Raw genomic sequence first — 23,548 nt, forward strand, 5'->3', positions numbered from 1 at the left:
AAGCTAAAAGAGTTCATCACCATTAAACCAGTATTGTACAAAATGCTGAAAGGTATCCTTTAAGAAGAGGAAGAAGAAAAAGGTAAAGATACAAATTATGAACAACAAACATGCATCTATCAATAAGTGAATCTAAGAATCAAGTGAATAAATAATCTGATGTACAGAATGAACTGGTGATTACAATGAATCAGGGACATAGAAAGGGAATGGACTGACTATTCTTGAGGGGGAAAGGGGAGTGGGAGATGTGGGAAGAGACTGGACAAAAATCGTGCACCTATGGATGAGGACAGTGGGTGGGAAGTGAGGGTGGAGGGTGGGGCGGGAACTGGGAGAAGGGGAGTTATGGGGAAAAAAAAGAGGAACAAATGTAATCTGAACAATAAAGATTTAATTAAAAAAAAAAAGAAAAAGAAAAACTGAGCCAACACTATAAAACCAAACATTTCAAATAAAAATCCAGATTTCTGGATCTTCTGGAAAAATTCAGGAGATTACTACTACCAGTCCTGTCTCACAGTGGCAGTGTCGCGGGGTGCCTGCCCGGCGGGGCCATCACCCCCCCCCCCTCCCCCCCCCGGCACCTGGCAGGCGTGTCCATGGGTAGTCAACATGCTGTTCCCCTTCCCCAGTTTAGGCCATCAGCCTGCCCTGTCCTGAGTCTGAAACCTCAGGGGTGAGGAGAGGACGCTGGCCCCCTCCTGAGCCAGAACCTCAGCTCAGAGCCAGGACAGGAGCACCTGATCACACTGCTATCCAATTAACCACTCTTTCCCAAGGAATGGTCGTGCCATTTGGGAAGAAACTTTCTCCGTGCCTATGCCAGGGACCTCGGCTAGCAGTTTCTTGTCTTTCATCTGTATTTGCCAACTGTGTTTCCCCTGGAAGCTTGGCACCCACAGGGGATGTTCTCCCCATGGTGCCCACAACCCCACAAGCTGGGGCTGAGCGTCTGACACAGGTGAACTTGAGCACCAAGACCCAGTACTACTTTGCCTGGGGGATGTGTCCACAGGCGTAGCGTTTGCCCCCAAGGCCATCTATAGAAGAAAACCGTGTTAAAAAATCAGTTCCCAGTGTTCTCCGGGGTCCTCTCCATCCCCCAGTGTTCAAATGTCCCAGCAGCGTACACTGGGAACTGATTTTTTAACACAGTTTTCTTCTATAGATGGCCTTGTCTTGTCACAAGTGTTGTTTCTTTTAAAAAATATATTTTTATTGATTTCAGAGAGGAAGGGAGAGGGAGAGAGAGAGAGAAACACCAATGCTGAGAGAGAAGCATTGATCGGCTGCCCCACAATGGGGATCGAGCCCATAAACCAGGCATGTGCCCTGACCTGGAATCCAACCATGACCTCCTGGTTTGTAAGTCGACGCTCAACCAGTGAGCCACACCAGCCGGGCACGAGTATTGTTTCTTACTGTTTTAAAGGTGAGCTTACCAAGAGAGCAGGTGCAGCCAGTGCGCCCCAGGCAGCAAGCCCAGGGAGGCCCCTAAAAATCTCCATTATTTAAAAATTTTAAAACTATATGAACAAGCTTAGAGATTCCAAATTTTCAGAATAAAAACTAAGATAGCATTATTCTAAAAAGACTTCCTTTACCTGATCCAATAACAATAAAATTGCTTGGCATCTTACAAAACTTAAAATGTGATCTAATTAAGTGGTATTTTAAGAGCATTAAAAGGCACTGAATGTCTGTGTTTTGTCTTTAGTTGGGAGCAAGCGTGTTTCCTGTTTCTTGGCAGGGACGCGAGCAAGCAGACAGAAGACAGGAAGGCAGAGGAGGTGAGCGCACATTTCTTTAGGCTAAAAATGATTACATTTTCAGACAAAGCTCTTCCTAATCCAAGACAGAGAAGGGTTGGGTCATATAGACAGATGACCTCGATGTCAAAGTTTTGCTTTATTTTTGGCTTAATTGATTTTATTTTAAATGTTTGAACATCATGCAAAATAAAATCAATTCCATCCCTGAAAATACTTCTAGTATGCCCAGCCCAGCGTGGTTCAGTGGTTGAGCGCCTACGTAAGAACCAGGGGTCATGGTTGGATTCCCGGTCAGGGCACATGCCTGGTTTGAGGATTTGACCCCCAGTAGGGGGTGTGCTAGAGGCAGCTGATCAATGATTGTCATCATTGACGTTTCTCTCTCTCTCTCTTCCTCTCTGAAATAAATAAAAACGTATTTTAAAAAATATTTCTAGTATGGAAGAAATGATGGTCTTGCAGGCCTCCCCCCTCTCCCCACCCGTCCATCTCTCCAAGGACCACCCAGAGTTAACCCTGTAACCTCTCCTGGTGATGCTGATTTACACATCATTTAACTCATTTAAACTGGAACACGGTGCCCTGTGCACAGGCATCTCTCAGAAGCTATCTGCGCCTGGGTTTTCCGTGGAATCTGAGTGCAATCTCGTCTCACTGCCCTTCCGCTCTGGTCATGGAGCGGAGAGCAGGCCCTGGTGGACGCGGGAGGCTGCCCTGAGGCTCCAGTACAGGTGGAGGGGCCGTGTAGGAGGAGGGCAAGGGGGCTGAAGGGAGCGCTTTCACCAGTTCAACATTGTTGTCCCAGGGTCCTGGGCGGGTCCACCGTCCTGGGAGCCGAAGTTTCAGCACCAGGTGCAGATGGGAAAGCGGCCATTGCATTTCTCAGCAGAAAATAGGGGTCACTGTTCGAGGAGGAAGAAATTTCCTGATTTAAGATGGAATTCGTAGGCAACAACTGTTTTAGTCACACGGGAGAAGCTCAACATAAACATCTTAAGTTAAAAAAAAGATACATAATTGGTACATGCAACAAGATCCCAAACTGTTGAATTCAGCTTCTATACATGCCTATTTCTTGGTAAGTATTCAGTCATAAATAGAAGAAACCCAAATTGAAATATACCAAAATGTTAGCAAATTTACACTTTACTTTTACCTATATTTTTCCATTTACTGCAGTGAAAATGCACTTCTTTGGTAATAATATGTTTATATGAAGACAAAGATAGAAGGCTATACTGAGATAACTTGCTGGTCTTTTGGAAAGAGGGTTAATTCTAGGGCTACTAACCGTGGGAAAGCAGGCGCCGGATGCCAGGAAGAATGCTTTAGCTTCAGGTTCCCAGGAAGGATAATGAACTATTTCCAAAGAGCCCTAAGTGAGTCCTCAGCTCCGAGTACAATCTGATAAGTGAGGTTTGGGCTGCCTGGAGCAAAGGGAAGGGTAGCTCCCAGGGTGCGGGGAAGCCCAGGGGAAGCCCAGGGCGGGGCGGCCACTCCCGAGGGGCGGGGTGAGCCCAGCGCAGCAGCGCCAGAAGCCTGAGAGCCGCTCTGTCACCACACGCCCAGGCTCCTGTGCGTCTTCTCCAAGGCGCGCTGCTTTCTTCCCGGGACCTCACATTAGCACCATTAGATCAGTATCTGCAGCTCTCCCTCTTCTCTGCTCTATAGCTAGGAATATGGCTGCGGCTTGGTGCATGGGCCTGACAGGAAAAGGAGCGTCATTTTGACATGATAGATCTTTACACTGATGTAAGGAAACCCCTCTTTAGCTCCGAGGGCTGTCTTTTCCTCCAGAGGGCCGGGAGCCCCTTTCCCCTCGGGCCCTGCCTCCACTGGGCCCTCAGAACAGCCTGTGGACTGTCTAATGCAAAAGGAGGCAGGTCATTTTCTTGTGTGAGAGGAGAATAACTGAAGATTTTAAAACATATATTCTTTATTGATTTCAGAGAAGAAGGGAGAGGGAGAAATAGAAATATCAATGATGGCCCTAGCTGGTTTCGCTCGGTGGATAAAGCATCAGCCTCCTGACTGAAGGGTCCCAGGTTCAATTCCGGTTAAGGGCACATGCCCGGGTTGCAGGCTTGATCCCCAGCGGGAGGCGTGCAGGAGGCAGCCAATCAATGATTCTCTCTCATCATTGATGTTTCTATCTCTCTCTTCCCTCTCCTGTCCTCTCTGAAATCAATAAAAATATATTAAAAAAGAAAGAAATATCAATGATGAGAGAGAATCATTGATTAGCTGCCTTTTGCAGGCCCTACACAGGATTGAGCCTGCAACCTGGGCATGTACCCTGACCGGGAATCAAACCATGACCTCCTGGTTCCTGGGTCAACACTCAATCACTGAGCCATGCTGGCCAGGCGAATAACCAAAGATTTGGCTTCAGGTAATTGTCTATTAGCATTTTATGTAGGATTCCATTGGGAACAAGAAATAAACCTGTAGGATTAGCCAGGTTTCCAAATATTGAAATTGACTGTTAGTTCAGATTTTCAAAGGCCACTATTTTCCCTCCCCACCCCCGTCCGTCTTTAATTTCGCCTGTTCCTAGCGCTTCGCTAACTATAGGATGGAATCCCTGGTGCTTCCGGCGGCTGTGCTTTATTAGTAAGAGACGGCGCTTTGGTATGAGATTGCATTTTATTATTTCCTTCAGCTCGACATGTACCTGATATTGGAGGGCCTCCCTATGGATTCGGATTGAGACACACAGCAAATGGTGTGGTTTGATTGCGGTGTGGACCCGTTTCCCTGCAGCCAGGTGCGCAGCCCTGTGCAGGCGGAAGGACAGTTTGGAGTGGCCTCGTTCTGAAGGTAGTGCTGGCGTCCATGGCCCAAATTGCTGCTTTTGTTTGCATCACCGAACGCCTGAGGCAGTTGCTGTTTGGCTTGAGGTGCCAGTTTCCAGGAGATCAGTAGGCATTTAGCACGGCTATCCTGGCCTCTTGGCACAGAGGGTCTAGTTTACCATCACCTCCTAGGGAAACAGATAGACTTTTCTTGTGACCAGCTTTATATGCAATTTAATGTCACATAAGACACACGTATGGCTTCCACTAGGAGAGCATTTTCTAAGTGCACAGGCACGGCACTGCTTAGTTGGTCTTTAATAGAGCATTCGTGGATTGCAAAAGCGTTTACTTCTGAGCAGAGTGAGGTATGCCTGATGTCAGCCTGCCAGGCCAGCAGCTCACCAGTGCAAAGACATCCTTAGAATATCGCTGACAAACTGTACGACTGGCATATCAACTCTGTCTTACGAAGCCTAGACAGAACAGTCAAATGAAACAAAATTTGTTTTGAAGATAACATAATAAAACACACATTGTTAAAATGCACCCCCAACAACCGATTACCCCTAAATTCCCACCATGTATTTGAAGCCTAGAGCTAAAACTTCATTTTCTTTCTGCCTCTCTGTGTTCCCAGTGTTCTGGGAAGAAGCCGAGAAGCACTTCACTGTATGTGGTTTAGGATGCGCTCATTCAGTGCCACAGGGCACGGGGCTTTCAGTAAGAGTGTGCGACTCGGAAAGAAACCCGGGTTGGATCTGGGCACGACACACGGACCCCTTCAGCTGGAAGCTGAGGGCACTTGAGAGAAGGCCACGCTGCGGGGCGGGTGGGCTGGGGCGGGGGGGGGGGGGGGGGGGGGGCGGTTACCGAATTCCAAGTCTTTGATGTTGCAGTGGAAGACAACTTCTTCGTTCACCTTGAGCTCCACCACATTCCAGTCCTCCATCTTCTCTAGAGTGACCTGGTGTCCATCTGCAGCCAGCACAGCTGCAAAAGAGAGAAAGGGGTGTGGTGGCGGGCAGACTGCCGACTGCCATGGCATGCAGATGTCCTCACGGTCACAGCAGCTGGTCTGCTCTCCAGTTGCTCATGGCTGTAACTCCGCCGTCCCGGTGGGCACCTGCCTGGCGCTGGCCCCAGATGCTCCCTCCTTCTCTGAGAGGCATAGTCCTAGGCCCGAGCGTTTCAGGATCGGTTGTGATTTAATCCAGACCCACATGATTGTGAAAATATGAGCTTTCTCTAGGAAGAGCTTTTGAGTTTTTTATAGAGACAACACTCAGTGTTTCAGAGAATTTGTGAAATTAGGTAACTTCTGACCTTGCTGATGGAACCTGTCTGGGGGGCAACTTGACAGTACATGACAAAAACCTTAAAAGCCTCAAAAAATTAGAATTAAAAAATAATTCTTATCTCTGGCCAAGGAAATTGCACTTATAAGAAGTCTTCCTGAGGAAAATATCAAATTTTTGGCAACAAGATATTTCATTCTGTAGTTTTATAATAGCAAAATACTGTGAGTAACTAACATGCCCAATACTATGAATTTTTAATTGCAAGAATATTTGTAATATAAGCAAAAATGAGCCTACAGATAAACTACATATTCCACATTAATTAAAATGTATATGTAATAGAAAAAAAATACCCAGTGATTATCTTTCTCTGGTGAGATTATGAGAAGTTTTTTTCTCTTTATTCTTTTATCATGTTTTCAGATTAAAATCTTTTTTTAAAATATATTTTATTGATTTTTTACAGAGAGCAAGGGAGAGAGATAGAGAGTCAGAAACATTGATGAGAGAGAAACATCGATCAGCTGCCTCCTGCACACCCCTCACTGGGGCTGTGCCCGCAACCCAGGTACATGCCCTTGACCGGAATCGAACCTGGGACCTTTCAGTCCACAGGCCAACGCTCTATCCACTGAGCCAAACCGGTTTCGGCTAAAATATTTTAATAAAGCTAATGGACTAAACTTTTATTCTCACCTTCGGAACCTGCCTGTTGGTTATCACATTCAATGGCTCCTTCCTTAGAGATCAGCTACAGAAACATTGTTAGGTTTATTCTCTGTTGTAGAAACGCAAGAGCGTGTGGGCTTAGCAGAAACAGTGCCGGAACAGCCTGGAGCTCTGTTGTTTCCCACACGTTTCTCCCCGATTTTTCGATGTGTTCCCCTCTAACCTTGGGGTTAGAGCCGGCGAGAAGTTGGGTGAGGTTGGAAAGAGAAATCAGTTGGGACCATTTTTTTTAAAGCCTTAGCATTTCAATCAGTCTTACGTGGCGAAAAGCAGACAGTTATGTCAGCTAATTGTATTTAATCACAGAGACAATTGCTTTTTCAGAATGTTGGCATGCCCACTTCATCTTTCAATCAGTTCAAGAACAGCAAGCCCCGACTGTGAGCATTTTAATTGCGTGATTTTAATTTCACTTCTGGAAAGGAACTTCAGAAAGTAACTCAGCGAGGATCTCCATTAACAAGACAGCGCTCCGCGGGCACCCAGTGGCGGTCCTAATTGACTTTGTGTCGGCCAACCGCATCTCTGCAGACACCGCATCGTTTTCTTCGGCATGTTTATGTTATTGTATCCTGGTCAAAGGTCTTGTTCTTAAATATCTTTGGAGGAAGGCACTCAGCTTGGACCCAGGACTGGTTTAAATGAAGCAGACCACCCGGTCTGGAATGGTCAGTGGGTCGTCTAGAAAGCATAGATCTCTACAGGTTTCTGGGGACCATACCCTCTTGAGTCGGGGGAGGAGGAGGCGGGGTGTAGCTGGAGAGGGAAGGAAGAGCTCCCAGGGGGTAGATAGGAGGCAATTCAGCCTCTGTGACCTTGACTGTCCCTTGTCTGAAGATGTAGCTGGAAAATGGAGTTCAACATGATAGAAAAATCGGGAACAATGCAGCTTCTCCGCTCCCACTCCCAACCCCCTTCTGGGGCTAGGAGCTAAGGCCTGGGGTTTCGGGGAGGGGGCTGCAGGCTCTGGGGCTGGTCACAGCGAACACAGTGTAAGTGAGGAGGGCGCTGCAGGGGCGACCCGGAAAGCTGTGCACCCTGCAGCTGCCTCGACCCTTTGCCTCGGGGCCCCGCTGACCAAGCCTCGTGCAGCATGTGAGCTTGGGGTTTGTTTTATGAGAACAGCGCACACTTCACGGCAGGGTGCAGCTAAGACTCTGGATTCGAACCATCAGATAGTCAAGCCACCTGTGGAAGTGGGGGTGCCGACTAATGGGGTCTAAGTGACTGAAGTCCAACAAGAAGAAATCCTAAGAGAGCAATAACTCCTCGCTTTACCTTCTATATGGTCGCAAAGCATGCCTCTCCCTCACTGACCACAGCAGCCTCCTACCCCCTCCCCACCGCCCCCAGGTGCCTGGTGTTAATGAAACTCAAGGAATAAACACGCTCACAATGGCGCTGGGCACCTCCAAGGTCTGTTTTGGACCCTGAGTGACCCGAGTCTGACTTATTAAAGCGATAAGCCATCTGAGTCTGGGTCGTAAATTACTCTCAGGACACCCATCCCTTCTCCTCAGGCCAGGATGTGCTGAGCCCAGTGGGAGGGCGGCCAGTGCAGGCTTAAGGGATAAAACTCGAAGCAGCACCAGAATTCCTGCAGCTCATGCAAATGCCAACTTCTCTACATGGAGGATGCATTTGTTCTGTGAACTGCCATGGGTTGTCTATTCAAAGAAAGGTCAGATAAATATACTCCATGCAACAAAGTCTCTGCAAAGGCAGTGGTGAACCTCCAGCATAAATCAGCCAGAAGCTGTAAGGCCGCCCGCAGAATGCCTGCTTCTTTGAAGTGGCACCTCATTCTTCAAGTGGGATCTGGGTAACGGAAGGGACACGAAAAGCCCCCCCTCTTCTTGGTGCTGGGGGAGCGTGCACCATCTGTGAATGATTTAAACACGCTGGTTAGGAAGTCAAGGCAAACAGACGACAGGCCTGTCCCCCTTCTCTACTTATGCAGATGCAATGCTGATGAGCCGTTAGTGTGTGTAGCTAATGCAGAGCGAGGGGCGGTGGATGTCACACAGCATCCTAACTAAATAAGGCAGACTGGTTTGTATGGGTCAGTTTCACTTCCTTCTAGTTCCCTTCAGTGGGTCACTTGGCAAACTTAAGTACCCAGGCAAGGAGCAACATGGCCAGGGGACTTACTTAGAACTTTTTGTTAAGCATTAGTTAGTTTAGTTTCATCAGGATTGAAGCCATAGTGCAGACATTTTTGCTGAGCTATTATAATAAAGAAAGAACAAAAAGGTTCAGATTGCTTAAGGCATAGTAAGTTCAGGAAAGATCAAATGTATTACCAAAGCCAGCAGGCTTCAGGAAGTGATAAAGAGCTATGATTTTTAAAGAAACACACAGAATTGCGATGCAGACTTTACAGAAGGGGGTCTGCAAGTGCACCGCTCTGTGCCTGCTCTGGTGTTAGTGTTGAGGCTACAGTGGTCGGGGAGGGTGGGTCCGGGAGGGAGGAGGAGCAGATGCTGCCAGCCTGGCTTCGGTTGACACTCTGGCATGTGTCACTGGCCCTCAGTGAATGTTGGCTGCCAGTGTAATACGAATCATCATTCAGGAATATACAAAGCTAACTTTAAAAATCAACCACCTGCTGATACCTTGCAATACTCAAGTCTCCTTCAACCATGAAAACTCTCCCCTTGATCTTCTCAGAACACTCCTCTGCTCCCCTGCTGGCGGATGAGCTGCCTGTGCCCTCTGCTTCCTCTGCCCGCTCTGACCCTGCGCTCTCGGAGGTGAAGAACCGCCCGCACAGTCAAGGGCTCACCCCGTCTCTCCTACCCCTCAGGAGATGAACGCTCAGACCCATCTCCGTTATTGCTTTAAAATACTTTTTTTTGAAAAATACTTTACTTGATTGTCTACACACACCCTTTCCAGCATCACACGTAGTCGCTAGTAGACTTTTCAGTGGTAAGAGCCTGTGTTCAGGTGACCCTTTGCCGTTTGTCTAACCTCTTAATCTGCATCCCCAGGTTTTCTCAGCGAAGTTTTTGAGCTGCAGCTGTTGGCCTTTGGTTGCATTCTTTATTGTGCATGTGGATGTGCATTGATGGCCGGGACTTCTTGGCTTCTTAACAGCTGGTTTATTTGGGCAGTATTAGAAAAAAATGTCAATCAAGGGATACCCTCTAGAATTCTAATAGGGCCAAGTCATGTTGGGGATCTAAGGCTTGTTAATGATGGGGAGTGCCTACATGAAATTAGTGAGAAGTGAGGTTTGCTTTCTCTCAGGAAAACAGCAGCTCTGTAGCCTAATACGTGTTTTTCATGTGAATCCTGACAGTTTACCAAATAGCTGGTTATGGAGAAGGTGGGCAGGTAACATTTCTCCAGAAATGGTTCCTACCTTGTACATTATTTGGTTTCTTTTATTTACCTGCTTGAATACTTGAATAAACCACTCTCCAGTTTTAGTCCTTTTATTTTAATCCTTTTAGATAATAAATTTGAACTGACAAATTGCACAGAAGCTCTTTGGCATTAATCTAATTCAGTGACATGATAAAAACATAAACAAGGCTTCCCTTTACTTTGACAAAGTAATGTAATTTACCTTATTTATCTGCATGAAATTCCAGCAGTTAATTTGAACACTTATTTATATGATGTTTGTATTCTTAGGTCTTTAATACAGTGTTTCTACCTCTCATTTGTAATTGCTTGCATTATTCTTGAAACTAGGTAAAATTCACTGAACTGTTGTATAATAAATAGCCTTTTTATTATTGCCTGTAAAAAATAAGAAAAAATAAAATAAAATAAAATACTTTTACGCTAAAATTTTACAGGTTATGATGCAGACCCATGACTTAAAAAAATCCTTACATGTATAGAAATGGACAAAAATTTTAAATTACACATAATTCTTCCACCTCCTGCTCTTTGTCTTTTTTCAGGAGAGTTGGGATCACAATGCATATGGGATTCAGGAACAGACTTTATTCCTTGAGCACTGTGGTGTGGTGATCCAGTCCTGCCAATATACATAGATCAGCTACTTTGCATGTCATGTGACAAATGTACTGCAATTTATTCAGCCATTCCTTTTCCTGATTGTTTCCCATTTTTCAGTCAAGAAATCGAGAAATGTAAAGGAAGAGGATGCCTCCATGTACATGTGCAAGTTTGTGTGTGTGTGTGTGTAAAATTGAGAAATGGCATAGCTGGATTCCACAGCATATGTTAAATTTTAAGATACTGCCAAGTTGCCCTCCAGTATACCCTCCCTCCTCAAGTCTTTGAGAACACCTTTTCCCCAGGTCCTTCATCAACTATGAATTCACTTTTTTCTAAAGATAATTCCTACTTAACAGTTTGGTGCCCATTGGCCATTTTCTTCTTGCAATTCTCATCTCATTTGCCTCCTGTGCCTCCAGGTTCTCTCCTACATCAGCACCCACCTGAGGGACCACTGTCATGTCCTACTTTCTGCCCGGTTCTGTATTTCCTTGCTTCCCCTGCAGTCTCACCTCTGGTGGCTCCAGCATTCAGCTCCATGTAGGTTCATTTTAACTAATATTTCTCAATCCTTAAAACATGCCTGGCACAATTCCAGACACTGGGACATAGCAGAGAACAGAACAGAGAAGAATCCCTGCTCCCTTAGAGATCAAGAGTAATACAGTCGTAGTAGGGAATTTTAACAAACCATTGATATCAATGGAAAGATCTTTTGAACAGAAAATCAACAAGGAAACAGCAGCCTTAAATGACACACTAGACCAGATGGACTTAATTGATATATTCAGGGCATTTCACCCCAAAGCTGCAAAAATACATTCTTTTCAAATACACATAGAACATTTTCAAGGATAGACCACACATTAGGACACAAAAGAAGGCTTAGTAAGTTTAAGAGGATTGAAATAATATCAAGCATCTTCTCTGACCACAACAGTAAGAAACTAGAAATCAATTACAATAAAAAAACTGAAAATATCTGATAAATTTCTTATCTTCATTTCATTTAGCTCTTCTTCTGGAGAATTTTCTTGTTCTTTCATGTTGGGCTCATTTTTTAATCTCCCCGTTTTGGCTGCCTGTTTGGGTTTGAGTCTCTGTATTAGGTAGATCAGCTAGGAGTCCCAGTCTCTGGTGCAGGACAATGTCAGACACTGTGGCTGGCCCTGAGCAGTGTGTGGAGCTATCCGGAGTCCACAGCTTGTGCCTCCCTCTGCTGGGCTGGGTGCCTTTGGAAAGGACCAAGATGTGCACCAAACTCTGTTTTTCCAACCCCCAGGTCCAAAAAGAGATCAGGCAAAGGCTCAAAGCCTCCGGAGATCAACCTCTGCCTGTGGTCTGATTGATTGTTATTTTCAGTCTTCATTTGTCTCAGGCTACAGGCCACAGCAAGGCATAGACTCTACTACAGGGTGGGTGAGAGGTTTTCCAACAGGGAGGGGCAATTGCTTCCCTCCCAGGCAAAAGCTGCCTGGATGGAAAATGTCTTGAGAAAGATGTCCTCTGCAGTGTGAGGGAATGACTCAGCACAGGAAACCGGGGTGGCTGCCTCCCAAGCTCTAACCCCAGAGCCCTGAACCCTGGGGTTCTCCGCAGACAGCTCCAGTCCCCTCTGCCCTCCCTCTGCCAGAGCCCAAGGTGAGCTGCTGCTTTCCCAGCCATCTCTCCTTAGCAGACAGCAACCCTGCTGCTTTCCACAGCCAGATCTTATGTGGGTACCTTTCTCAGTTCTGGTGGTTTCTCAGCTCTGGAGCCAAGCTTGGGGTTTAGACTCCAGAGTTCTCAATGGGAACCTCTGATAGCTGAGATAACCCTCCAGAACTCCAGCTGCTGTCTGTGGGAGCCCGGCCAGTCCTCTTGAGCCTCAGCACTTTCTATCAGTCTCTTTGTGGTCTCCACTTTCAGTCCTTGTTATCAGGGTTTTCTCCAGCTACTCTTCAGTTGATTATTCAGGATGTTTTTTCTGTATTGTAGTTGTAATTCCACTTTGGTCCTGGGAGAGTGTCAATGTGGCTTCTACTTAATCCACCGCCGTTTTAGAACTCCCCCAGCCCCATGACTATCTTTTTCCTGTAATTTTGTATTCATATTTCACTATCTTTTCTTTCCTTCTTAAAGAATTTCGTTTATCATTTCTTGTAATATTTATTTAGTGGTGATGAACTACTTACATTATTTAATGTCTGGGAAACTCTTTATCTCTCCTTTGATTCTAAATGATAGCCTTGCTGGGTGGAGCAATCTTGGTTGTAGGTCTTAGCCTTTCATCACTTTGAATAGTTCATGCCAATCCCTTCTGGCCTGCAAAGCTTCTGTTGAGAAGTCAGCTGACAGTCTTATGAGAGCTCCCTTGTAGGAAACTGCTTTTATTTCTTGCTACTTTTAAGATTCTCTCTTTGTCTTTCACCTTTGGCATTTTAATTATGATGTGTATTAGCGTGGGCCTCTTTGGATCTTGTTTGAGACTCTCTGTGCTTCCTGGACTTGTATGTCCACTTATTTCACCAGGTTAGGAAAGTTTTTGGTCATTATCTCTCCCTATAGGTCTTCTTTCTTCTTTCTTCTCCTTCTGGTACCCCTATGATATGTTATCTTGCTTAATATTGTCCAAAATGTCCCTTAAACTGTCTCATTTTAAAATTTCTTTTTCCTTTTGGCTGATCCAATTGATGTTTTTCTATTACCCTGTTATCCAGATCACTGATTTGATCCTCTGCTTCATCTAATCTGTTGTAGATTTTTTCTAATGTATTCTTCATTTTAGTTATTGTAGTCTTTACTTCTGATTCTTTTGTAATTTTTTTATCTCTTTGTTGAGTTCTCACAAAGTTCATCTATTCTTCCCCTAAGTTCATTGAGCATCCTTATAACCAGTGTTTTAAACACTGTATTTAGTCGATTACTTGTATCCATTTTGTTTAGTTCTTTTTCTGGAATTTTGTCTTATTGCTCCATTTGTGTTATGATTCTCCATCTTCCAATTTTGGCCGCCTTTCTGTGTTTGCCTCTTTGTGTTACATAGATCTGCTGTATCTCCAAGTGTTGGCAGAGTGGCCCTATGTAGTAGGTGTTCTGTGTGGCATATTTGTGCACTCTCCCTGACCATGTAGGGTATTTCTTGTGTGCCGTGTGTGCCCTCTTATTCTAGCTGAGCTTGACTACTGTTGGTACATCAGTGGGTGGGACTGACCCCAAGGCTTACTGACTACAAAAGCTGGCTGTAACTATAGCAAGAAAGCTGTTGTATGGAGGCTGACACTCATAGAGCAGGGGTTACTTTTGTAGGGCTCTGGTGTCAATTGAATTCATCCTTCAGGTGCTTTGCTTGTGGAGCTGTTTGGGTGGTGCTCTGGTGAGGTCTGAAGATAGCCAGTAAGTATATTGGTTCTGCAGCCTCTTTGGAAGGGTTATAGTACAGGCCAGGGGAATAGTCATTTGTGCCAGCTTGGAGTCACCTGGTGGGAGCTACAAAGTAATATGCATTCGGTTGCCAGTTGTGTTGGGCTTGGAGGTGCTTGGGCAAAGCCATGATGTGGACTGAGGCCAGCTGCACCTAATTCCAGGACATGTGAGCTGAGGTCAGCTGCATTTGGGCCCAGCTTGTGGTCATTTAATTAAGGCTACTTTCCAAGCCACCACTGGCCACAGCTTTGCCAGCCTTGGGGCCAACCTCATGGTGTTATAATGCAAGTTGAGATCTGTCAGTGCTTGTGCCAGGCTTAAGGCTACTCAGCAAGAGGTGCAGCTGCCTGCTGCTTATGTGGGGTGTGTAGACCTCTGAAAGATTTTAGGACAATCCCAGCATGAGCTGAGGCAGACCACTGTGTTCAAAAGCCACTGGAAGCAGTGCAGGTTGGGCACACAACTTGGGTGGAGCTGGGTCTCAGGGAACCATCGGGGGAACAGTGTTAGTTACATTAATGGAGAGAACAGATTTGGCACCTGCCTGCACCAGGGCCAGCTGAATACTGGGAGGGCTCAACAAAGAAACAATGGCACCTACCAGCACTTTTAGGGAGAGAGCTGCCCTGAGCCCAGCCCCTCCAGCCCTCACCCTGAAGCTAGTCAATTTAGTTCCTCTTTGTAGGTCCCTGGCACATTTTGAGCTGTTTTCCCTGCACTGGATCCTACAGTGAGTTTTTGAGTGAGTCCATAGACAGGCTCCTCAAGAGGAATGTCTAGGATTCCAGCAGCCCTCCATCTCACTTGGCTGTACACACCACTGGTTTTCACAGTCAGATGTTATAGGGACTTCTCTTCCCAGCAGTGGTGCCCTGGGCTGGGGAACCTGGTGTACCCCTTCCAATTCTCTCTTAATTGTCATGCCATGGATGTGGGTAGGACTTCTTGTTCCATGTATCTGTCCCTCTTACCAGTCTCATTGTGACATCTTTATTATATTCTTAGTTATAGAAATTCAGTTAATCTTCAGGTGGTTATGAAGTGAGATTCTTCTATAATTTAGTTGTGATTTTTATGTTGTCATGGGAGGAGGTGAGTACAGCATTTACCTATTCTGCCATCTTTACCAGAAGTTCCCAAATGAACATCTTTTCAATGAAATTGAACTCTTATCTTATACTAGAGGCCTGGTGCACAAAATTCGTGCACCTGGGGGGGGGGGGGGGGGGAAGCCCTCAGCCCAGCCTGCACCCTCTCCAATTTGGGACCCCACAGGGTATTGGGCCTAAACTGGCAGTCGGACATCCCTCTCACAATTCAGGACTGCTGTCTCCCAACTACTCTCCTGCCTGCCAGCCTGATCACCCCCTAACCACTCCCCTGCCAACCTGATCAATGCCTAACTGCTCCCCTGCTGGCCTGATCGCCCCCAACTGCCCTCCCCTGCTGGCCTGGTTGCCTCCAACTGCCCTCCCCTGCAGGCCATCTTGTGGCTGCTGCCATCTTTGAGGGTGTGACAGTCAATTAGCATATTTCCTCCTTATTGGCTGTGGGCACCGCCATCTTTGTGATGGTGTGAGGGTCAATTAGCATATTCCCTCTTTATTAGGATCATATATAAAAGTTAACTCAAAATGGGTCAAAAATCTAAATTTAGAAATTATAAAGCTTTTAGAAGAAAACAGTATTCTGCATGACCTTAGATTTTTGCAATGATTTCTTAAACATGAAAGGTGAGGCAACAAAAGGAAAACAGAAAAACCTAACTTCATGAAATTTAAAACTTTTTGTGCATCAAGGGACAATATTAAGGAAGTGACTTATAGAATGGGAGAAAGTATTTGCAAGTCATTTATCTGAAAAGGTTCTGGTACCCAGAATATATAAATTGTTGGAGATAATAAGAAGAAATTGGAATCCTTATACATTGCTAGTGGAATGTAAAATGATGCAGGTGCTGTAAAAACAATTTGGTAGTTCCTCAAAAAGTTAAACATAGAATTACCATATGACTCAGCAATTCCACTCCTAGTTACATGCCCACAAAACATTATAAACAGGAACTCAGATACTTACACACCTATATTTATAGCAGCTTATTCACAATAACCAAAAAATAGAAACAAGCAAAGAGTTCATCAACAGATGAATGGATAAAAAAAAGTGATATATACATATAATAGACTATTATTTGGCCATAAAAAGAAAGAAAATACTAATTCATGTTACAACATGGATGAAACTTCAAAATAGTATGCTAAGTGAAATAAGCCAGGCACAAAAGACAAATATTGTATGGTTTTACTTACATAAAGTATCTATATTGGACAAAGTTATAAAGACAGAAAGTAGGTTAGAAGTTAGCAGGAGTTGAGGGCGGGACAGGGAATTATTGATCAGTGGATACAGAGTTTCTGTTTGGGGTATTAAATAATTCTGGAAGTACATAGAGATGATAATTGCATAACATTTAAAAAATACATTTTTATTTATTTCAGAGAGGAAGGGAGAGGGGGAGAGAGACAGAAACATCAATGATGAAAGATAATCATCGATCAGCTGCCTCCTGCATGTCCCCACACTGGGGATTGAGCCTGCAACCCAGGCATTTGCCCTTTACCGGAATCGAGTCCATAGGCTGATGCTCTATTCACTGAACAAAACCAGCCAGAGATAACCTTTGTTTTAAAGAATATGTTGCCTGGTATAAGTATTGCTACCCCAGCTTTTTAAATATATATTTGCATAAAATGTATTTTTCCATCTCTTTACTTTTATTTATTTTTTAAAAAATATATCTTATTGATTTTTTACAGAGAGGAAGGGAGAGAGATAGAGAGTTAGAAACATCAATGAGAGAGAAACATCGATCAGCTGCCTCCTGCACACTCCCTATTGGGGATGTGCCCGCAACCAAGGTACATGCCCTTGTTTGGAATCGAACCTGGGACCCTTCAGTCCACAGGCCGACGCCCTATCCACTGAGCCAAACTGGTTAGGGCAACCCCTTTACTTTTAGTCTCTGTGTACTTTTAGTCTGAGGTGAGTCTCCTGTAGGTAGCATATTTATGGGTCTTGTTTTCTTCTCCATTCAGCCACTCTCTATCTTTTGATTGGAGCAATTAATCCATTTAAATTTAAAGTGATTGTTAATAGATATGTCTTTATTGCCATTTTATTATTCAGATTTTTAATCTTTTTTTCCTTGTTCTTCTTAAAGACCTTTAACATGTCTTATACTACTGGTTTGGTGGTGATGAACTTCTTTAGCTGTTCTTGCTGGGAAGCTCTTTATCTGTTCTTAAATTCTAAATGATAGCATAATCTTGGCTGTAGGTCCTTGCCTTTCATCACTTTGAATATTTCATGCCATTATCTTCTGGTCTATAAAGTTTCTGTTGAATAATCAGTTGACAGTCTTATGGGAGTTTCCTTGTAGGTAACTAACTGCTTTTCTCTTTCTGCTTTTAAAATTCTCTTTTTGTCTTTAACCGTTGACACTTTGATTATGATGTGTCTTGATGTGAGTCTCTTTGGGTTTATATTGTTTGGGTCTCTCTGTGCTTCTTTGATTTGTATGTCTATATCAGGGGTCCTCAAACTTTTTAAACAGGGGACCAGTTCACTGTCCCTCAGACCGTTGGAGGGCTGAACTATAGTTTAAAAAAACTATGAGCAAATTCCTATGCACACTGCACATATCTTATTTTGAAGTAAAAAACCAAAATGGGAACAAATACAATATTTGTATTTGCATGTGGCCCGTGGGCCGTAGTTTGAGGACCCCTGATCTATATCCTTCACAGGGTTAGGTAAATTTCCCATCATTATTTTTAAAATAGGTTTTTAATTTCTTGCGCTCTCTCTTCTCCTTCTAGCACATCCATGATGTGAATTTTGGTATACTTAAAGTTGTCCCAGAAGTTCCTTACACTATTCTCATTTTATAAAAAATAATTTTTGTTGTTGTTGCTATTCTGATTGGGTATTTTCTGCTTCCTTCAAATCACTGATTGATCCTCTGATTTATCTACTCTACTGTTGATTCCTTGTAATGTAGTCTTCATTTCTGACTGGTTCTTTTTTATGTTTTCTATCTTGTTAAAGTTCTCACTAAGTTCTTCTACTCTTCCCCTAAGTTCATTGAGCATCCTTCTAACCAGTGTTTTGAACTCTGAATCTGGTAAATTGCTTGTCTCCATTTTGTTTAGTTATTTTTCTGGAGTTTTTCTGTGTTCTTTCCTTTGGGACATGTTTCTTTGTTGCCTTATTTTGGCTGCCTTCCTGTGTTTGTTTCTATGTATAAGGTTAGAGTTGCTACCTCTCCTAGTCTTGGTAGAGTGACCTTATGGAGTACAGTCAAACCTTGGTTCTTGAACGTCTCCTATCTCAAACAATTTTGTTTTCAACCAAGTTTATCAATGGAAAAATCTCCTGGTTGTTGAATAAAACTTTGGTTCCCCACCCAACAACCCTTTCATGCTGATACCTGCATGATACCTCTCAGGTGACAAACAAAGGAGAGAATGTACTATATGAGTCAGCTTACTGCTAAATTTGGCATTGTTAAACCCTCAGGAAATTGTGCTGTGAATATTTTTGTGTTTTTTTTTTTTTTTTGCTTTTGTTGCTGCTTATTATTAAATATGTACAGTAAGTCACCATGGGTCCTAAGAAGGTTTGTGATAGCAGCAAAGTGAAAAGGAAAGTTGTGAGAGCAACAATAGAGCTTACAAAAGAAATAATTGCAAAGTATAATCAAGGTATTCATGTGTCTAATCTGGTTACCTAGTATGGCATGGAGAAATTGCTGATTAGCTGAATTTTAAAACATAAAGAAGCCATCAAGAGTGCTGATGTTAAGGGTGTAAAAGTGCTCATAAAACAATGATCACATGCTGAAGAGGTAGAAAAATTATTGATTTGGATAAATGAAAAGCAGTTAGCCAGTGAAAGCACTTCAGAGGCAAGAGCTCTCAACATTAAAGTTAAGTTCTAGTGTTGACATCAATTTTCATTTTTTACTGTACATTTCATTCCCTTTTAAAAAAATTTTCATTTATATTTCATCTCCTTTTTGTTTTAAATGTGTTTATTTATAGGTTAAACAGTACATTAGACATGCACTGTATACAAGAAAGGTTAAAACAGGGAATCATTTGGGGTTCTGGAACCATAATTAAATTTACATTATTTCTAATGGGAAAAAATGCTTCAGTTTTCTTACAAATTGCTTCTCAAACAGTCTTCTGGAATGAGCTAAGTTTGAGAACCCAGGTTCCACTGTAGGTCTCACACAGCCTCCCCAGTCACCCAAACTGGCGCTCCAGGTGTGCCTCCCATTTGGGCTGTGTGCATCCTCCTGTAATAGTTGAGCTTTGATTGCTATTGGCAAGTCAATGGGGTGGATTTACCTCCAGGCCAATCAGCTGCAAATATTGGCTGTGACCACCGTGGAGAATCAGCAGTGCAGAGGCCAACCCCAGAGAGCAGAACTCACTTTACTAAGTCTCAGGTACCCACTGAGTCCACACCTTGAATGTGTTGCTTGTTGAGGTGACTGGGTGGTGCTTCAGTTTGTTCTGAAGCTAATACCACATGGCTGGCTCTGGGGCCCTCTGGGAGGTGTGGGCCAAGGCCAGCTGCCACCTGTGTCCTGCCCAGGGCCACACAGCATGAGCTACAAAGCAATCCACAGATGGCTGCTACTTGTGCTGGGCTTGGAGGTGCCTGGGAGAGCCCAAGCTGAGGACCATGGCCAGCTGCCACTAGTGCCAGGCCTGGGGCCACTTAGCAAGAGGTACAGGGTACACAGAGGCCAGATGTTGCTTGTTTGAGAGCTATTAGGAAAGTTGGCAGCATGAGCCAAGACAGGCTATTTGTATGGAAAGACACTGGAAAGGGCTTGGGTGGTGGGATGGGGGGAGACCTCTGGGAATTACCAGGGTCAGGGAAATGGTGTCAGCCAGGTTGATGGAGACTCAAATATGGTGCCTGCCTGCTGGCTCTGTGCGGGGAGGGCTCAGCAAAGGAACCATGGCCTCTGTCAGCACTTCTGCCTGGGAGAAAGCTGCTCCTCCAGAACTCATCCTGAAGCCGGACAGTTCAGTTCCTCCCACACGCCCCTGGTGTCTTTCAAGCTGCTGCCCCAGTGCTGAGCTCAGAGCCAGTGGAACGGAGTCGGTCTACGTGTGGGCCCTTTGTCTCGCTCGGCCACAATCTCCGCTGGTTTTTACAGTCAGAAGTTTTGAATATTTCTCTTCCAGCCACTGGAACCCTGGACTGAGGATTCTGGTGTGGGGCTGGGACCTCTGGCTTTTTAGGGGGAACCTTGGCAGCCAAGATATTCCTCCCAATTTTTAACCACGTATATGTGGGTGTGGGACCAGCCTATTCTGTGTCTCCACCCCTCCCACCAGTCTTGATGTGGCTTCTTCTTTATACCTTAGTTAGAGGTCTTCTGTTCAGCTAGATTTCAGACAGTTCTGAATGATGGTTCTTCTGTAGTTTGGTTGTAATTTCAATGTGGTTGTGGGAGTTTCCAAGTACCACAATCCAAGTATACTGCCATCTTGATCAGAAGCCAGATCTACCTTATTTTTAAGGAAATGCTGTAGTTGCTTAGTCTCATTATTTATTAAACGAAAAACTAAAAGTGGGTTATGAGGTGAAGAGTTGGTGAGTGGGCCCAGTTCATCAGATGGGGAGGAAGCAAAAATTCAATTATTTAGGCAGTGTCCTTAGCCAAGACTACAAACATTTTAAGCATTACCAAGCAATACTGGGTTATTTACAACAGAAATTTCTCAATCAACTCTTCTCTCTGAGAAAGTGGTTTTCTCTGATCACTGAAATTCTCCCCACACTCTAAACTAGAATGCAAGTGCCACCTCTTCCAGGAGGCCTTCCATGATTGCTGACTTTGTGTCCCCTGGACTCCCATAGCATTTTGCCTGGAAGATTCTGGGTTTGGGTCATATGATATAGTTCATGAAGACTCAGTCTCAGGCTTTCTTCTCATTCTATGTGTTCTCCCTAAGCCAACGACTCATACTTTTCTCTCTCCAGAAAACAGACTTTTTCTCTGAACTCCAGAACTGCAGAGCTGACTCAGAATCTCTGCTTACATAGCTGAAAGCACACTAAGTTCAATAATGTCCAAAATAAAGCATGTTCCTCCAATTGAATATCTTTGGTGTTGTCACTTCAATGTAGAGCACTTCCATCCATCCGCACTTGGTTCAAGTCAGAACAGACTGGATCCAGAGGGCAGCCTCTTCACCCTTGCCTCCCATCTACAATTTCTTAGGGAGTACCATTGCTTTTACTTTCATCTACCACCCCTTTCTGGCTGTCCTGGTACAAGCTACTGTCATCGCTCCCACGGGCACTCCAATGGCCCCCGACTTGTCTCCATGCTTCCATCCTAGACCCCTTTCATCTGTCTGCACAGCAGCCAGTGTTTTATCCCCCTGCCTAGAACTTTCACACGACCCTGCCTACCTCTCCAACCACATCTTCCCATAAGTTGAACAAATACATCATTTGTTCATGCTTCCAGTCTTTACAGATATTAGCTCCTCCATTGAGAATGAACTTTCTTCTCTTTACCTAATTAGTTTTTCATTCTTTAAAGCTGAACTCAAATGTAATTGCAGCAAGTAAACCTTTCCAGACATTTCCCCTCTCCCCTCCAATTCTGGCAGTGGCAGGGCCCACTATGATTACGTTCCTCTGTCACAGCCTTAGCACTACGGTCAGCTAGTAGTCATCAATGAGAAGGACATACATCACTTCAAGGACATATGTCTTTGTTCCCCAGCGTGTCCCGGGTACCTACAAGCGTGTCCACACATATTAGGTGCTCAATTAAGGTCTGCTGCATGAATGGATGATCAGGGGATAGCGTCCCCGCCTTTTCCAGTCAGCCATATGACCTTGGAGAAGTCACTTACCATCCCTGATCCGCAGGCTCCACTGCGTAAAACGGGGTCTGCAATTCTGTTTATCCCGGTAGCGTGCGCACTGCCTGGCACCTCCTGGGCGCACAGAGCATGCTCACTGGTCCCATCCTTCTACTGAAGCAGGGGAAGGCGGAGGACGATGCTAACGCATCCCAGGGTGTTGGGGGTGCAGGGAAGACTCTCCAGAGGAGGTGGAACTCGGTCTGGATCGGAGGAAGGAAGGAGGTCTAGACAGAAAGCACAACCTTCCTGGATGCTCAGAGGCTCGCAATACCTGGGCACACGCGTGTTGCCGGCCCTCCAGCGCTCGGCTGCCCACCTTGCAGGCCCTCCAGGCGGAAGGTGCGGTGCTCCACGGACAGGCCGACTGCGCTGTATGGACCATAGCGCAAGGTGACCACTGCGTTCTTGGGCATGGCTGGGCCTCCTGCCCGGGCTACCGCACAGCACACACTGCTGGGCAACTGCTCTTTATGCCCTTAGGAGTGGGCGTGGCCATGCGCAGCTGGGCGTGGTCAGGAGGGTGGGGCTTGAGGATTCTCCTCCCACCCCCACCCAGCGGTGCCTGGTGTAATGGGTGAGAGTGAGGAGTTTCCCTCCTGGATGCCTGCACCACCTACTGTGCGCCCACTGCTGGGTGCAAAAAGGTGTGGTGGTGGTCAGAGATGATTTGCTCCAGCAACGCTCATAGTCAGGTAAACACGGGATTTTAATCTGGTATGGAAAGTGTTGATCAATAACAATAGCCAGTATTTACAATTACAGAAAGTATGCATCAGGCAACATACGAAGCACTTCCCATATGTTAGCTCATGTAATCATTTTACCATTCTTATAAAATAGGTTGTACTTTGTTATTTAGTATTTATCAAACGGGGGCTCAGAGGGGCCAAGTAACCTTCGCAGATGATTCAGGGGTGCAGCACGGATTGGAAACCCTGGTGAGGTGTCTATGTATAGATTTCTCCTTATTTATCTTGCCTGCGACTTGTTGATCACTTCTTCGAATGTTTGGTAGCACATCTGTATAAAATTTTATTCCCCTCCCCACCTTTTCACTGAGTGGAAGATTTTAAACTACTTCTTTAGTTTATTTAAGATTTATAAAAATATACAGAAATTTTATTCTTGCATCACTTTCAACAAATTATATTTTCCTAATAATTTTTCTATTTTTATGTAAGTTTTCAAATTTATTGGCATACAGTGGTTGATGGATTCTCTTATTTTAAATGTCTACTTTATTGTGGTTATGTCAACTTTTGATTTATAGTATTATTTATTTCTGACTTTCATTTTTAAGTTTGTTTTACCAGAAACGTCTATTTTGTTAGTTATTTTATTTTACTATTGTCTAATGTATTACAAATAGTAGTACATATGTCTCCTTCTTCCCCCCATTTACCTCTCCCGGCCTCCTCCACCCCCCACCCCCTGGCACATGCCCTCACCCCCCTAGTGTCTGTGTCCATTGGTTATGCTTATATGCATGCATACAAGTCCTTTGGTTGATCTTTTACCCCCATCCACTCCCTTCTCCTGCCTTCCCGCTGAAGTTTGACAGTATGTTTGATGTTTCTCTCTATATAGATCTATTTTTA

General features: G+C 44.6%; 1 protein-coding gene across 1 annotated transcript; it reads right to left on the reverse strand.

Annotated features, from left to right (window-relative positions):
- Positions 1–4,693: 4,693 nt before the first annotated feature.
- Positions 4,694–22,363, reverse strand: CUNH10orf53 (chromosome unknown C10orf53 homolog). The gene is made up of 3 exons (XM_070431974.1): positions 22,267–22,363; positions 5,444–5,563; positions 4,694–4,758 (listed from the first exon to the last, which is right to left on the reverse strand). The coding sequence occupies exons 1-3, from the start codon at positions 22,361–22,363 to the stop codon at positions 4,694–4,696; spliced, it is 282 nt and encodes a 93-aa protein (XP_070288075.1).
- Between the last annotated feature and the right edge of the window lie 1,185 nt (positions 22,364–23,548).

The sequence above is a fragment of the Myotis yumanensis genome, unplaced genomic scaffold, assembly GCF_028538775.1.
Source record: "Myotis yumanensis isolate MYYU_CA2020_CCGP unplaced genomic scaffold, mMyoYum1.0.hap1 SCAF_13, whole genome shotgun sequence".
NCBI classification, from domain to species: Eukaryota; Metazoa; Chordata; class Mammalia; order Chiroptera; family Vespertilionidae; genus Myotis; species Myotis yumanensis.

What these genes read in the sequence shown, in the direction of transcription:
- CUNH10orf53 (XM_070431974.1), bottom strand. Translation starts at nt 22,363, where the DNA reads ATGCCCAAGAACGCAGTGGTCACCTTGCGCTATGGTCCATACAGCGCA. An exon ending in CCGCCTGGAGGGCCTGCAAG is followed by an intron (nt 5,564 to 22,266) that starts GTGGGCAGCCGA and finishes TCTCTTTTGCAG; the next exon opens with CTGTGCTGGCTGCAGATGGA. An exon ending in CATCAAAGACTTGGAATTCG is followed by an intron (nt 4,759 to 5,443) that starts GTAACCGCCCCC and finishes CTGTTTCCCTAG; the next exon opens with GAGGTGATGGTAAACTAGAC.